This window comes from Schistocerca nitens, chromosome 5 (assembly GCF_023898315.1).
Source record: "Schistocerca nitens isolate TAMUIC-IGC-003100 chromosome 5, iqSchNite1.1, whole genome shotgun sequence".
Taxonomy (NCBI): Eukaryota; Metazoa; Arthropoda; class Insecta; order Orthoptera; family Acrididae; genus Schistocerca; species Schistocerca nitens.
The window spans coordinates 80,964,863-80,982,194 of record NC_064618.1 but is presented as its reverse complement, the minus strand read 5'-3'; the positions used below and the strand labels follow the sequence as shown (position 1 = coordinate 80,982,194).

General features: G+C 44.6%; 1 protein-coding gene across 1 annotated transcript; it reads right to left on the bottom strand.

Annotated features, from left to right (window-relative positions):
* Positions 1–11,229: 11,229 nt before the first annotated feature.
* Positions 11,230–11,739, bottom strand: LOC126260283 (ankyrin repeat domain-containing protein 65-like). The gene has a single exon (XM_049957608.1). It carries the CDS (start codon positions 11,737–11,739, stop codon positions 11,230–11,232), a length of 510 nt encoding a protein of 169 aa, XP_049813565.1.
* Between the last annotated feature and the right edge of the window lie 5,593 nt (positions 11,740–17,332).

Sequence of the window (17,332 nt, the reverse complement as noted above, 5' to 3'; positions counted from 1 at the left end):
AACTTGTATATGTTGAGTAAACGTGTATTTCATTCTTGAGGTGCGGATTTTGCTCGACAGTTTGAAAAGCCAGTTTATCGTAATAATATAGGAATGAAAAAAGAACATCTAAACTAGTAACAAAAATGAGCATTAATATTAGATACGAGATACGAAACTAGCCTTGATAGACAGACAGGAAGCTGATACCCAATATTTTTCTTAACAGGGTGTAACAGCGTCGCAAATAATTTAAAAATAAAGTATTGTTGTGGTCTTCAGTCGGAAGACTGGTCTGATGCATATCTTAACGCTTGGCTATTCTGTGCAACGTTCTCAATCTACGTATATCTTCTGCAACCTACATCAATTTGAACCTGCTTACTGTACTCAAGATACAGTCTCCACCAACAATCCTTAAACCCACACTTCCTTCCATTATGAAAATGGGTATTTCTTGATGCACCGCAATATGCCTTATCACCCGGTTCCATCTTATACTCAACCTGCACCATAAATATCTTGTTTTCCCAGTTCGATTCAACGGCTCCACGTCAGTTATTTGATTTAGTCATTTGATCCTCAGTATTCTTCTATTGCAAAAGCTTCTGATCTTTTCTTGTCTCCTCTGTTTATTGTTCATGTCCTTCCTGCAGTCATAAACAGTTAGTTCACTGCCCAAACTGCAAAATTCATCTACTTCTATCAGATCACCTGACTTAATCCAACTACATTCCATTAACCTCGTTTCACTTAAATGATATTCGACTTATACCTTTATACAAGATACTGTCTGTTCCACTCCACTGATTTTCCTAGTCAACTGCCGCCTCTAACAGAATTACAAAGTTATCGGCAAACCTCAGAGTTTTCATTCTTCTCCATGAACATGAACTGCTATTCAAAATTTCTCCCTGGTTTCTTTTACTGCTCGCTCAATGTAAAAATTGAATGACATCGAGGAGAGGCTACAACAGTGTCTCTCTCCTTTCTCAACCACTGCTTTCCTTTGATGTCCTGGCATTTTTGTTAACTGCCGTTTGGTTTCTGTAAAAGTCGTAGGTAACTTTTGTCATCTTTGAATTTTATTGCTGCTATCTTAAAAATTTCGACGAGTGTGTTCCAAGTAATGTTGACAGAAGATTTCTGTAAATCTACAAATACTATAAATGTGCGTTTGCCTTTCTTCGTTCATCTTCTAAGGTCAATACTGCCTCCGGTATTCTACGTTTCTCCAGAACCCAAAATGATCTGAATCAATCAGTTTTTACATTCTTTTGTACATGGCATGTGTAAGAAATAAATTGATAGTTCGGTAATATTCACACCTGCTGGCGCACACCTTCCGTGGAAAATGAATTACTATATTCATCTTATAGTCTGAGAGTATTTTGTCTGCATCATATAGCTTACATATCACGAGCAATAATTTTGGAGCGGTTGGCTCTCGCAAGGATCTCAATAACTCCGAGGAAATTCGATCATAGAACCAGTGCCAGTATGCGTATAAACACACACGGTATTAGTAACTTCATTGAAACACCATGTTTCACACACCAGCTGCCCTGTAGCTTAATATGGAATGTAAGAGTCCGTTGAATGTTAGATAAACGGTGGACAAAAAATGGTTCAAATGGCTCTGAGCACTATTGGACTTAACTGCTGAGGTCATCAGTCCCCTAAGTTCTAGGGGACTACTTAAACCTAACTAACCTAAGGACATCACACACATCCATGCCCGAGGCAGGATTCTAACCTGCAACAGTAGCGGTCGCGCGGTTATAGACTGTAGCCCCTAGAACCGCTCGGCCACATCGGTCGGCTAAACGGTGGACACATTGCAGAAAGTGGCCCTGCAGTCCAAACGGAGAAAAGGAATGCTGTAGCTCCCAATAAATGCTTTGTGAGTTATGGAGTAATGAATCAATGGACAGCATGCTCAATAGGAAATTCTGAGGTCATTAGGTCAGAATTTGTGAGTGCATATCTATTTCATGTATGTATTGAACACCATGTACGCATACCAAGAAAGTAATTGCACACTGTGGCTATCGAACCCGCGACTTCTCACTAACCATATGTGAGCATTGTGAACGACGCTGGTGTCATGCCCACTGACACACTCTCCACTGGTTCACCACACCCCACGTTCACACACACCCACTACGCCACGCCCACATGGTGATCCAGGTATAGTGACTCGTGACCTAATATGCGGCCGTGTGACAGTGACACGCCCCTCTGTCTCTCGTGTGACGCTCTCGAAAGGAAGACGTAGGACAGAGTATACACTCATTGTTGACATGCGCAAAGCTCTTCACTGTTCTACAGGATTATGTCTTCTTAGTAACTCGTTGCTCACTATGGTAATTTTTTGGTTCATTCCATAGAAAACCAACCTTATTGGCTAGTACACGAGTGAAGTGGTTGTCAGTACACATGTTTTACATTTCTCAATATGGTAAAGTGTCAGGTCACTGCCACATATCTTTCATCTACATCTACATGACTACTCTGCAATTCACATTTAAGTGCTTGGCAGAGGGTTCGTCGAACCACAATCATACTATCTCACTACCATTCCACTCCCGAATAGCGCGCGGGAAAAACGAACACCTAAACCTTTCTGTTAGAGCTCTGATTTCTCTTATTTTATTTTGATGATCATTCCTACCTATGTAGGTTGGGCTCAACAAAATACTTTCGCATTCAGAAGAGAAAGTTGGTGACTGAAATTTCGTAAATAGATCTCGCCGCGACGAAAAGCGTCTTTGCTGTAATGACTTCCATCCCAATTCGCGTATCATATCTGCCACACTCTCTCCCCTACTACGTGATAATACAAAACGAGCTGCCCTTTTTTGCACCTTTCGATGTCCTCCGTCAATCCCACCTGGTAAGGATCCCACACCGCGCAGCAATATTCTAACAGAGGACGAACGAGTGTAGTGTAAGCTGTCTCTTTAGTGGACTTGTTGCATCTTCTAAGTGTCCTGCCAATGAAACGCAACCTTTGGCTCGCCTTCCCCACAATATTATCTATGTGGTCTTTCCAACTGAAGTTGTTCGTAATTTTAACACCAAGGTACTTAGTTGAATTGACAGCCTTGAGAATTGTACTATTTATCGAGTAATCGAATTCCAACGGATTTCTTTTGGAAATCATGTGGATCACCTCACACTTTTCGTTATTTAGCGTCAACTGCCACCTGCCACACCATACAGCAATCTTTTCTAAATCGCTTTGCAACTGATACTGGTCTTCGGATGACCTTACTAGACGGTAAATTACAGCATCATCTGCGAACAACCTAAGAGAACTGCTCAGATTGTCACCCAGGTCATTTATATAGATCAGGAACAGCAGAAGTCCCAGGACGCTTCCCTGGGGAACACCTGATATCACTTTAGTTTTACTCGATGATTTGCCGTCTATTAGTACGAACTGCGACCTTCCTGACAGGAAATCACGAATCCAGTCGCACAACTGAGACGATACCCCATAGGCCTGCAGCTTGATTAGAAGTCGCTTGTGAGGAACGATGTCAAAAGCTTTCCGGAAATCTAGAAATACGGAATCAACTTGAGATCCCCTGTCGATAGCGGCCATTACTTCGTGCGATTAAAGAGCTAGCTGCGTTGCACAAGAACGATGTTTTCTGAAACCATGCTGATTACGTATCAATAGATCGTTCCCTTCGAGGTGATTCTTTCACTGCTCAGAATTTTATTGAAGGTTAGTACGCCTTGCAAGGAAGCTCCTATTAGTAAAATACATTTTTGTAGACTGTTTCCCGTCTACATCTCACCTGTGAAGCACTACCCCGACTTCACGAGTTAGCGCCTGATATCAAAACCTCAAAACAACCGCCGTAAGTCAAGGTGCTGGCTGCTTCTCACTGTTTTACCGCAGTAGACAAATGCCGAAGTTATTCTAACTTGCAGAATGACTCATTCTACAACTTTTATGTATAGCAGCTTTTACCTTTAACAATTTTTGTAACACAATTATGTTTTCGTCTGAGAACTAGAAAAGGAGATGGGTGATACATTTGAGACGTGCCTTCACATCAGGTTGATGAAAATCGAATGTCTGATAAGAAACGGGGAATTTCGCTGTGGAATCGGCGATGAAGAGGATACGTGGTAAATGTTAGTTAAAACAGGATGACAAGAAACGTGTTAAGTTGCCAGGAAAAAAATTCCTCGGTACTAGAGCAAGCAGTAGAGAGCGAAAGCTCTACATTAGGTAAGAATTGGGCATGTGTATCACATAACGATAAACTTTAGTGTAGGTGAAGAGACTGGCAGAGCAGTAGACGTCGCAGCGGTCTGCAGCAAATCTTTCAGAAGAGTGGAGCAAAAAAACTCCTCATTAGAGGGTTATGCATATGTCGTTGTTGGTGTGGCCTTCAGTCAGTGATCGTTCCTGAGCGTGGGTTCTGATAGTTTTCCCTCACTTCTATTAATAATTCGTGTCAGTATTTTTCAACCATCATTTATTAGACCGATAATTCGAAAATATTATCATCTCTCAGCAACTGACACCTTAGCAGTTAGAATTATTGCGTTCTTATTGACGTCTGAGGGAATTTAGCCAACATCATATATCTTGAATACCATGTGGAATAGTTTTGTTATTTTCTCCCAAGGGTCTCAATGATTTCGAGGGAACATCGTCTACTCCACATGCCTTGTTTCGATTTATGTGGTTCAGTGCTATGTCAGACTCTTCTCACAATATCAGATCTCTCACCTCGCCACAATTTACTTCGTCTCCCCTTTGTATAATATTGTCTTCAGGTTCATTTCCCTTGTATAGCAGTTCTACATATTCCTTCCACCGTTCGATTATCCCTGTCTAGTGTAGTATTGGCTTGCTGTCTGAGCTTTTGAGCTTTTATTTTCTCCAAAGTCTCCTTAATTTTGTTATAAGCGATATATTTCCCTGTCGTGAATGCTTCCACAGCTTGCAGTTTTCCTTACCCTTCCCACTTAGCCATTTTGCATTTTCTCTCGGTCCCAATTTTTAGAAGAGTAATTTCTGTTTTGTCTGCTTTATTTGACGCATTTTTTAAATATTTTCTCCTTTGGTAAATTAAATTCAATATCTTATTTGATATCGAAGGATATTCTTTATTGTTCATTGAACCCTCTGCCAGGCACTTAATTGTGAATAGCAGAGTAATCACGTAGATGTAGATGTATTGTCACTAAAGCTCCTATCAGTGTTAAGCCGTTCAGCAACAATTCTTGACCAAAGGGATTTAATTCCTACAGGTATTTGCATTCAGATAACATGACGATGGATAGATAAACAATTTTCCCGCCGCCTAACATTGGGTGCCTGTGTGTTGTGTGGATTCCTGAGGTGTCGAAGCAATGAACAGTAGACTAAAGAATAAGTATGGGTTATAGTGACACAATGAACGGCTGCCGATGAACTGTGTCTGGTAAATGAGCTTCTCACTTCGCAGTACACATAATACAAACACAAAAATAATTACGACAGCTACTGAAAAGTAGGGATGTCTAAACAATTATGGCGTTCAGTTCGTAGTCATTGAACCTGAAAATTAGCTCTGACCCTCATTTACAGAAATGTGTATAACATCGGCCTTTTCGTTCTGCCAACTCGTCGGCTGCCTTTCTGTGGCTTTGAAACGTCAAGTAGGAGACGCTCCAGAAACAGTCTGGGGGCAAAAACACTACTAGCTTGAGATGTGGCAACATCCCGGAATATGTTTGACAACATTGGAACTGTCGATTTACTTCCTGGAGCGGCAGAGAAGAATCCTACTATATTAACTTGATTTTTCGTGTAATTTTGATGAAGTATTCTCACTTACGTGGTGACATGGAAACTTTATTGCTCAGGAGTCCAGGAAGTTCGTTCCAAGTTGAAACTACAACTAATGTCGTCTTTTAGGTTGCAAATTTTCAATTTTAGCCATCACTGGAGTAAAGCGGGAGCAATGTTTAGCTGTCAACGAATAATCGTGAAGAAACAGCTAAATAAAATTTAAAAAAAGTGGTAAATTGCTTGCCTTTCGGAGGAAAGACTGCGTTAGCTGCCGTTTCCAGTCACACTGAAGTTAAAATTTTTACTTCTTCTGTGAAAGGGCTACTGTCAGACAGATAGACAATTAGTAAGGAAATCTAAAGAAGACTTTTGCTGATGTGTGTACCTGCTACCTTGAGTCTGTGGATCTAAAGGCCGAAACCTTGCGGTATGGCACATTTGTTAATGCCTGTCTTCGTCTGCCTCTGCTGAGATAATTTTAAGTTTCTTATGAATACACAATTGCATTGACTTAACTGCGGCACTGAATAATTTGTTAGCTGGATTTCGTTGTGTGTCTACCCCTGTTGCTACATTTTCGTGCTTTCATGGGGTAGGTCTGTGACGCTATTTCAGGGGGTTGTGGACTGCACATGGACGCCGACTGTTTTAAGGCCAAAAGTATGTAAAATGCCGCTAATTCATGACGATTTTGGCATGTTCGTTTTATGGCTACTTTGTTTTATTCAAAAGACTTTCGTCATAAAATTAGCGTACGTTGTTTTCCTTTAGTTTACTGCACAAAACAGATAAGCACAGAAGATACATTATTCATCAGCAATATAGTCTCTCATATCTACACTCCTGGAAATTGAAATAAGAACACCGTGAATTCATTGTCCCAGGAAGGGGAAACTTTATTGACACATTCCTGGGGTCAGATACATCACATGATCACACTGACAGAACCACAGGCACATAGACACAGGCAACAGAGCATGCACAATGTCGGCACTAGTACAGTGTATATCCACCTTTCGCAGCAATGCAGGCTGCTATTCTCCCATGGAGACGATCGTAGAGATGCTGGATGTAGTCCTGTGGAACGGCTTGCCATGCCATTTCCACCTGGCGCCTCAGTTGGACCAGCGTTCGTGCTGGACGTGCAGACCGCGTGAGACGACGCTTCATCCAGTCCCAAACATGCTCAATGGGGGACAGATCCGGAGATCTTGCTGGCCAGGGTAGTTGACTTACACCTTCTAGAGCACGTTGGGTGGCACGGGATACATGCGGACGTGCATTGTCCTGTTGGAACAGCAAGTTCCCTTGCCGGTCTAGGAATGGTAGAACGATGGGTTCGATGACGGTTTGGATGTACCGTGCACTATTCAGTGTCCCCTCGACGATCACCAGTGGTGTACGGCCAGTGTAGGAGATCGCTCCCCACACCATGATGCCGGGTGTTGGCCCTGTGTGCCTCGGTCGTATGCAGTCCTGATTGTGGCGCTCACCTGCACGGCGCCAAACACGCATACGACCATCATTGGCACCAAGGCAGAAGCGACTCTCATCGCTGAAGACGACACGTCTCCATTCGTCCCTCCATTCACGCCTGTCGCGACACCACTGGAGGCGGGCTGCACGATGTTGGGGCGTGAGCGGAAGACGGCCTAACGGTGTGCGGGACCGTAGCCCAGCTTCATGGAGACGGTTGCGAATGGTCCTCGCCGATACCCCAGGAGCAACAGTGTCCCTAATTTGCTGGGAAGTGGCGGTGCGGTCCCCTACGGCACTGCGTGGGATCCTACGGTCTTGGCGTGCATCCGTGCGTCGCTGCGGTCCGGTCCCAGGTCGACGGGCACGTGCACCTTCTGCCGACCACTGGCGACAACATCGATGTACTGTGGAGACCTCACGCCCCACGTGTTGAGCAATTCGGCGGTACGTCCACCCGGCCTCCCGCATGCCCACTATACGCCCTCGCTCAAAGTCCGTCAACTGCACATACGGTTCACGTCCACGCTGTCGCGGCATGCTACCAGTGTTAAAGACGGCGATGGAGCTCCGTATGCCACGGCAAACTGGCTGACACTGACGGCGGCGGTGCACAAATGCTGCGCAGCTAGCGCCATTCGACGGCCAACACCGCGGTTCCTGGTGTGTCCGCTGTGCCGTGCGTGTGATCATTGCTTGTACAGCCCTCTCGCAGTGTCCGGAGCAAGTATGGTGGGTCTGACACACCGGTGTCAATGTGTTCTTTTTTCCATTTCCAGGAGTGTAGTTCTAAGTTCTAGGGGACTAATGACCACAGTAGTTGAGTCCCATAGTGCTCAGAGCCATTTGAACCATTTTTTGCAGTGAGGCAGAGAGAGAGAGAGAGAGAGAGAGAGAGAGAGAGAGAGAGAGAGAGGGGGATAGCAATTTTAGGTCTCAAAATGCTTTTATGTGATGGAGATCTCCGATCTCTCCACAGTGTCGCGTCTGTGTCACCAAGTATGGCTTTAGCCAATCACCGTCTTGCTAGAAGTGAATAGACATTTTTATTTTTCTTGCTGGGTCGCAGCCTAGCCCTGTTAATGAAGTGCAGCCACTTACCCTCAGTCCCGGCCCTATTTACGTTAAAAGGAATAATGTATTGTTCTGGCCTTATCCCTTTCTGTGCTGAAGCTCTCCGTTCTCTTGTTAAGTGGGAGTTTTACGATATCATTAACCAGCTGCTCGGGTCGTCTCCAAAATGCATTTAACTTGTTTGTTTGTGCCAGTCCATATATTGGTAGATATTGTTTTGTTAGTTTTCGGTACATGAGATTAACTGCAATTGCCTTTTGTTGATATAGTATAATAATTATTTTCTGAGATCTCATACTGTATCGTCCTGTCATTATGGATCAAGCTCACGTAAGGCCCGTAAAATCCAGACGCCTTACAAATGGCAGTACAAAAGGTCGAATCACGAGAGTGACGTACAAATTTTCAGTGAGGCTGCTTGGAATGACCGCAGGAATGCTCCTGCTGTCATACGAAAACGCATCCCAGAGCATGACTCCAAGTGTAGGTCCTGTGTGTCTAGCATGCATGACCGGTCCTATTCAACAGACGGCTATCACTGACGCTGAGACAGAACCAGCTTTTACAGAAATCACAACAGACCTCCACCCTGCCCTCCGATGAGCTCTCTCTCTCTCTCTCTCTCTCTCTCTCTCTCTACCAGTGAAGTCGCAAATGGCGGTGGTTTGCTGTCAGTGGAATGCACACTACAACGTGTCTGGCCTGTAGCTGTCCTTGAAGTAACCGATTTGTAACAGTTGGTTGTGTCACTGTGGTGCCAACTGCTGCAAACACAGTACAGTACTCCACAAGCCATATGCCTAACAGGATGGTCTTCCCACGTGGTCGTCCGGAGCCCGGTCTTGCTGCGACCGTACATTCTCGTGACCACCGCATCCAAATGTCATCTGGAGTGGCTCCATTCCTGCCGCGTATTTGCACAGAATAGCAGAAGGAACATCCAGCTTCTCGTACCCCTTACATAACCTCGTTGGAACTCAGTGAGCTGTTGATAACGGCGTGTTTGTCGCCTTTAAGGCATTCTTGGCTATCATCAACCCAACACGTCCCGTCTGAAAGGCAACTAACGCTCACGACCATTACAGCGTGTATTTAAAGCGAACACGATCGGCATCCTCACTCTTATGCGACTGGCGCGAAATTTGAGGAGAGATCTTTCAAAATACAGAAACACGCGTACCAACTATCGTGCATGTGCACAACTCCCGCTTTGTGTTGCGATTTTTTTCTGGCAGTATGTATTCACAACATATGAATCCATTTGATTATTTACTCCTTTTGGTTATAATGAATAAATTTTGCATATATTCTTCCTTGCGTCATCTTTTGGCTTGTGTTACCTGCTTTTTTCAATTAAATCGGAAACATTTTATATTGTTACATATGCTTTTGTGTACGTCATATTTTCATGATAGATTGTTGTTTGCAGGGTCAGTTCCATTCCATTTCATGTCAGTGGTAATTGTGATTTCTGTAAAATGATTGAACCATTTGGCTTCTTAATAGTTTATGTCTGATTCTTCTACTTTATTCATTAATTTCTAGGCAAAATCCTCTCTTTAGCTGTTGAGATAAAGATGCTAGGGACTGTAAGGACAAGCCCGGCTGTTTTTCCTAGAAGCCTGAAGTGCTGAAATGGGTCAGTTGGAGCTGTTTCATAACCTTGCATTTATGACATGTCTCGTCTGTTTCTGCTGCCGACATTGTCACAACTTACTTTGTCAAGTTAATAATCAGCCGCTGGATGAGACACGTGTTAATTTCTTCATTTATTTCGCCTATGTGTCCTCTCCATCAACTACGCTGTTATAATGAGCCATGAATGGAGAAGGAAGGAAGGAGGGAGGGATGGATGGATGGATGAAGGGTGTGCTTGCGAGCGTGCGCGCTAGTGTATATCAAATATTTTCGTGGGCGGTGAGAGTTAGCTAATGTAGCGAGTAGCCCTTGCCAGCTTAACTTTTCCATGAAGCGTGGCAGACATCGACAGCCAATGGGCAAGTCCAAAGATAAATCGTAACTCTGAAAGTTGTTTTGTTGTGGAATGGTTCATCAAATTTAGCAGGATATCTCTCCTATTCTACCCCCCTCCCTCCTCCTCGCCTGATTTCCTTACATGTTCGAAAGCGGAACTGTTTCGGGCTAGTGTCATGTACGTCTCACTTGTGGTGAATCAGTCAGTGAAAAGACAAGTTCTCTTGAGCTATCCTGTTCGGTTGTGGATTTAGGTATCTCAGTGTGATATTGTAACTCCTGGATGTACTGAACCTATTCTATGTCCGCTTGGTTATATGAAGAACTCAGCTGTAAACAACTGTGAGGACAATATGGGAGATCACAAACACTAAAATCATTCGTATGCCTTTATTTGAGCCCGACACATTTGCATGCACCTTGGTACAGGTATCTGCACGACTTAATGAATTCAGTCTAACAGATTCACAGATGTAGATACAAGGTAAGTATTCTAATACAAACTTTTAGTAATTTAAAACGATAGATGGGAGGAAAGCTAAAACATTTTGCAAGTTGTTCTGGCAGATTTCTCCAATAGAACAGGAACTTCGTTATCACATGTGTATTAAATTTGTCTCCTCGTCTGTTTTAAAGTACTCATGGAATCACTAGCAATTTTCAGTTTTCTTTTCCATGAAAAAAAAAAAACAAATGGTCATGGTGGGAGGAATAGACAGCTGACCAATTGTTTAAGCAGAGCTGCTGAGGATGCATTCCGGAAGGTGCTTGTCCTTTGACAAGAAGAAACGAGTCCTTTGTCCCTTGCCACTTTTAACATGCCGGCACCAATCTTTTAGCTTGTCACCTGCACCAAATGTTCCTTCCCTGGCAGTGCAAGTCTGTCGCTCCACCGCTGTGATATCGGCACGACGAAGCCCGCACTACTCCATGTGGTGCACCGGCTCCTCCTCGGCCGAGTAGCAGCGCAGGATGTCCACGACGGCGTCCGCCTTGTAGTAGACCGCGCACGCCAGCGGGGTCCAGCCCAGGAAGTCCCTGACGTCGGCGTCGGCGCCGTGCTGCAGCAGGTTGAGCGCGATGGCGGCGTGGCCGCGCGTCGCAGCCAGGTGCAGCGCCGTCTTGCCGAAGTTGTCGGCGCGCTGGCAGAAGCCGTCGTGGCCGAGCACGGCGGCCACCGTCTCCTCGTCGTCGCTGAGCAGCGCCAGCATGAGCGCGTCGCGGCCCTTGTGGTCGGGCGCCCACGCCGACCCGCCCTCCTCCAGCAGGCGCTTCAGCAGCCGCGGCAGGCCGGCGCGCGCCGCCCAGTGCAGCGCCGTCATGCCCACGCGGTCGGCGGCCCGCTTGTGGCGGCTCGGCGCGTCCAGCAGCAGCGTGGCCGTCGCCTCGTTACGGGCCTGCAGCGCCCGCAGCAGAGGCGTCATGCCCGCCATGTCTTGGTGCCACCTGCACGTCGGGATGGGTGACATTACTACACTACAATTACTTTGGTCACACGTTATAGATACACCTATATTTCTTTCATGTCAATTTTCCATAATCTACACTGATGAGCCAAAAACTGGTACACCTGCCCAATAGCGTGTAGGGCTCCTGCGAGCTCTCAGAACTGCCCCAACACGACGAGGCATGGACTCGACTAGTGTCTGAAGTAGTGCTGGAGGGAACTGACACCACGAATCTTGCCGGGCTGTCCATAAATTGGAGTACGAGCAGGTGGAGATCTCTTCTGAACAGCAGGTTGCTGGGCATCCCAGATATGCTCAATAATGTTCACATCTGGGAGCTTGGTGGCCAGCAGAAGTGTTTAAACTGCGAAGAGTTTTCTTGGAGCCACTGTGTAGCAATTCTGGATGCATGGGTGTCGCACTGTCCTGCTGCAATTGCCCGAGTCTGTCGGAATGAACAGTGGATATAAATGGATGTAAGTGATCAGACAGGACGCTTAAGTACGTGTCACCCATCAAAGTCGTATCTAGACGTACCATGGGTCCCGTATCACTCCAACTGCACGCGCCCCACACCATTACAGTACCTCCACCAGCTTGAACAGCCCCTGCTGGCATGCAGGGTCCATGGATTCACGAGGTGCTCTCCATATCCCTACACGTCCATCCACTCGATACAATTTGAAACGAGACTTGTCCAGCCAGGCAACATGTTTCCACTCATGAACAGTCCAGTGTCGGCGTCACCTGGCCCAGGCGAAACGTAAAACTGTCGTGCAGTCAGCAATGGCACTCCAGGGGGCCTTCGGCTCCAAAGGCCCATATCCACGTTTCGTTGAACGTTTCGCACGCTGACACTTGTTGGTGGCTCAGTTTTGAAATCTACAGCAATTTGCGGAACGGTTGCACTTCTGCCACGTTGAATGATTCTCTTTAGTCGTTGTTGGTCTTGTTCTCGCGCGATCTTCTTCCGGCTACAGCTATGTCGGAGATTTGAAGTTTTACCAGATTCCTGATATTCACGGTACACACTTGAAGTGGTCGTATGGGAGAATCCCCAGTTCATCACTACGTCGAAGATGCTGTGCCCCATCGCTAGTGCGCCGACTACAACACCACGTCGAAACTCAAATCCTGATAGCAGCCTTGTAGCAGCAGTAACCGATCTAACTGTGCCAGACACTTGTTGTCTTATACAGCCATGCCGACGGCAGCGCCGTATTCTGCCTGTTTACACCATCTCTGTATTTAAATACAGATGCCTATACCACTTTCTTTGGCACTTCAGTGTATTATTATACTTACAGAAATTATTTCGATTTTTCATTTTTGTTTCAAAGCAGAACGAGTGTCGACCTTCTCTATAGCTCGATTACAGAAACAAGTTTCACTGTCCCCATGTATTCTTCGTGCGTGACTGGCCCAAGTTTGAACATTTGACTGTGTTCTCTTTACAGTTGTGCTATCATTGGCAATCTAAAGATAATCTTCTTAAAAAGTGTGACGAAATCCTGTGTTGTCTGTCAGTTCAGAAATAGATTACGTAAGAAGTGAGTTCTTATACGAGCATGTTTGAGCTTTCATCAGACCTCGCTAATTTTGCCTCAGTTCACATCATAGCTGCCAATCGGTACGAGGTGCACGAACCTGTGAGTTGTCAGCACTGCATGGAAACAAGAAAATTCCTCTTTCATGTTTCCTCGCCAGTCTTCCAAGACTGAGTTGAAAATTATATAAATCAGCGTTGCACAGTTCACCTCATGAGAGTTTTTTGCTTGTAAACGTATTCATTGCAATACCTATCCTAAAAAGAACTTTTCTAGCTTTGCTATGAAATATTAAATAGATATATGTTTCTGCTAAAAATAAGAGGTAGTTAAGTACTTCATAAAAACCGAACAATCATCGTCTGTTACAAAAAAGACAAATCTTTTTACTACACAATAATTGTAAGCAAATGTTTTTTTTTACATGTAAAATGAAGACATAACAATAGACTCAATCAGTTATTGGAGAAGGAATTCTATACAGTTATTACAGATCTAGAAAACGCTTATGACAGTGTACTACAGCAGCTAATCTGGAACTCTAGAAGACAAATGTCACAAACATATCTTGCTCAGGACACTTATAATGGTGCAAGAATGCCAGTAAGAGATGGTGGCGGGCAACGGATTACATACCATCTAAGGCAACGCTGCATGAAGCGCCACTGTACAACCCATATATTTTGAGATTGATCACTAGTATGTTAAAAAAAGGTATTGGTCAACAGGTTCTTCATTGTACGATGTTTATAGATGTTATAGCGTCTACAAGCTGGAAACCAGATTGGAAGTATGGAGAACAGTACTGGAAGACAGAGGGATGAATATAAAAATAAAACGGTACACGTGCATTGAAGGAACTTTGATTATTTAGGATCAATAGTGTCTAGTGATGGCAATTCAGATACAGCAGTAGCCCATAGTAAGTAGCCTAGATAGGTTAGATGAACTGCGAAAGAATGCCAGGTGCATGTGCAATAAAAGACTAAACCTAAAAATTACAGGAACTGTGTTTAATTCAGTAGTGAAATATGCAATGCTGTATAGTCCCAAGACATGGACATCAACTAAGGGACTTTGTAAGATAATTCATATGCCTGGGATCAAAGTGATAAGAAGAATGTGGCATCAACAGAGTCAAAAATATCAGAAGAGTGAGAGTAACAAGCAGTGCTAATGGGTCAGAATTGTCAAAGAAGAATCAAGATAAAAGACTGGAACAATATGGACACGTCATGAGAAGAAACGACACGTTTGTTAGCAAGATAATGGTAGAAATGGTAGTGGAATGTGACAGAGGAAGAGGAAGATAGAGAAGAAGATGGACTGACTCTAAATGTGAGGATACCATGGAATGGATGGAGATGTTTGTATGGGTGCAGGACAGCATAGTCTTCAGCGCCCGCACGAAAACATTGTCGGTACAATAAATAGAACAAGAAGATAAAACAACACGGAAAACAAAGGTAACAAAAATTAGCAAACTATATGCACAATCGCACAGAAGCACGGAATGAAGTTCTGTGTCGATATTAAAACATTAACTACAGCGGATGAAAGTGACATAAGGAGCTGAAAAAACAGAGGAAATGGATGTGGCTGTTGAAGAAAAGAGGAGGAGCAAGCCATTTGGCAACACACTCAACCTGTAGCCTGAAAGTTTAGGTCAGAGCCCAGACACATCATAAAACTTTAAAACCTAAAACTGAAATATTTTCTTCTGCCCTTGCGTCACTTTATAAAATGCACTGTGCTAAAATATTGCGGATAGAGATGTGCACACCACAAGCATTACAAAATGGGGGCTACTCTCGCTGGACTAAAAAACTGTGTGTGCCCAAGTCTAAGACGCGTGAGGGTCACCGTGGCCTTGGAAGCCGAGCAACAATATGGTGTGCAGGTGTAATTGGTGTCAACTGTGTTTTATGCGGCTGTCGCCTGATGTGAAATTGTGGTTCACCAGCCTCTGCACAGAACCTGAGTATGGAGGTTGTTCTGAATGACCCAGTGGCCATACGAATCCTTTCATTTTGTACCACATCCAAGCTTTTCAAATAAGAGGGTCTCTCAGACCCATACACTATGCACCCATAATCGAGCCACGATCACACAAAGGCCCTGTAAAACCAGAGCAGACAATTCCTGTCTGCTGTCCATGTATTATGGCTAAGATATTTTAAAATACTTAGCCTTATGTGAGCGTTTCTTCAGGTTCTTAAGATGTGGTAACCATGTAAGCTTAGAGTAAAATACGAGGCCGAGTAACCTCACTGTGTCTTTAAAAGTAAGGTCAGTGTCCCTCATCCCGCGTGAACAACTGGCTGCAGGAACGCCACAGTCGAATAGTTGACTTCACCAACTGCAGCTTGTTGTCTGTCACCGCCAGCCATTCCTCATGCCACAACTGCATCCTCTTCCTGTGTAGTGCCGAAATGACAGCCTGCAAGGGAATAGGATGCTGTGCCACGTCCTGTCCTCTGCAGGCCTCCTTGGCAGCCCTACCACCTTTGCAGCAAGTGCAGTAGGTCTTATATATCACCTGTACCACCTCCTCAGTAGGATACAGATTGTGTAACAAGTGTAAGGCATTAAGGGAATCAGTGCACATGAGAGACCGTTTGCCCTGAACACGACGCATCTGCTCCAGCTCTGCTACGAAAATGGTATAATGGTCAGGAAGGCTAATCCTGGTAACCTGGTCAGGGCACACTAGAGAACAGCCAAGGGAATGCCCATGTTTGGCGCCATCAGTGTGATCTACTGTGAGGCCATGATGAACATCTAAAATGATAAAAAACAAAGATTGGAACGTAAAATCTGCCATACTATTTTCTTAAAATTAGTGAAGTCTAAAGTAAGTCTGGGTCTCTGGAAGAGCCAAGGGGGAAATCTGCTCCAACCTCGACGTAAAGACTAAGATCAGCAGCAACTGTCTCTACAAGGCAATCCTGTGCACTAATCCCATAGGGTATCGTTGTTGTTGCTTCTTATGAAAAACCGTGGCCTTGGAAGCCGAGCAACAATATGGTGTGCAGGTGTAATTGGTGTCAACTGTGTTTTATGCGGCTGTCGCCTGATGTGAAATTGTGGTTCACCAGCCTCTGCACAGAACCTGAGTATGGAGGTTGTTCTGAATGACCCAGTGGCCATACGAATCCTTTCATTTTGTACCACATCCAAGCTTTTCAAATAAGAGGGTCTCTCAGACCCATACACTATGCACCCATAATCGAGCCACGATCACACAAAGGCCCTGTAAAACCAGAGCAGACAATTCCTGTCTGCTGCCCATGTATTATGGCTAAGATATTTTAAAATACTTAGCCTTATGTGAGCGTTTCTTCAGGTTCTTAAGATGTGGTAACCATGTAAGCTTAGAGTAAAATACGAGGCCGAGTAACCTCACTGTGTCTTTAAAAGTAAGGTCAGTGTCCCTCATCCTCAACTCAGGAATGTTTGAACGAGAATGATTAAAATGATCACACACAGACTTATCAGTAGAAAACTTAAAACCACTCTTCTGCGCCCATTCATCCAAACGTCGAAGAGATAGTTGCAAGTGACGTGTTGTCGTTGTGAGGCTTGAAGAAGAGCAAAACACAGAGGAGTCATCCACAAACAAAGAACACTGGACAGGACTTTTCACTATGGACTATTAATATCTATGGCAAAGACAGTCGCCCTTAAAACGCTATGGCAAAGACAGTCACCCTTAAGACGCTACCTTGGACACATTTCTCCTGGTCAAAGCGATCAGACAGGACGCCACCAACTCGGCATCTAAAATATCGTGGAGAGAGGAAGGACTCAATAAAAATGGGCAGACAACCACGAAGACCCCATTCGCAAAGCTGCTCCAGGACAACATGCCTCCAAATGGCATCGTAAGCGTTCCCAATGTCAAAAAATACACCTGGAAGGTGATGCCAGTGCAGGAAGACCTGTTGTATAACCGCCTCCAGTAGGGTCAGGTCATCAAATGTGGAGCGATACCTTCTGAACCCACACTGAAAGCGACGAAGGAGTCGCCT

Coding starts and splice junctions, on each gene's coding strand:
- LOC126260283 (XM_049957608.1), bottom strand. CDS start 11,739: ATGGCGGGCATGACGCCTCTGCTGCGGGCGCTGCAGGCCCGTAACGAG.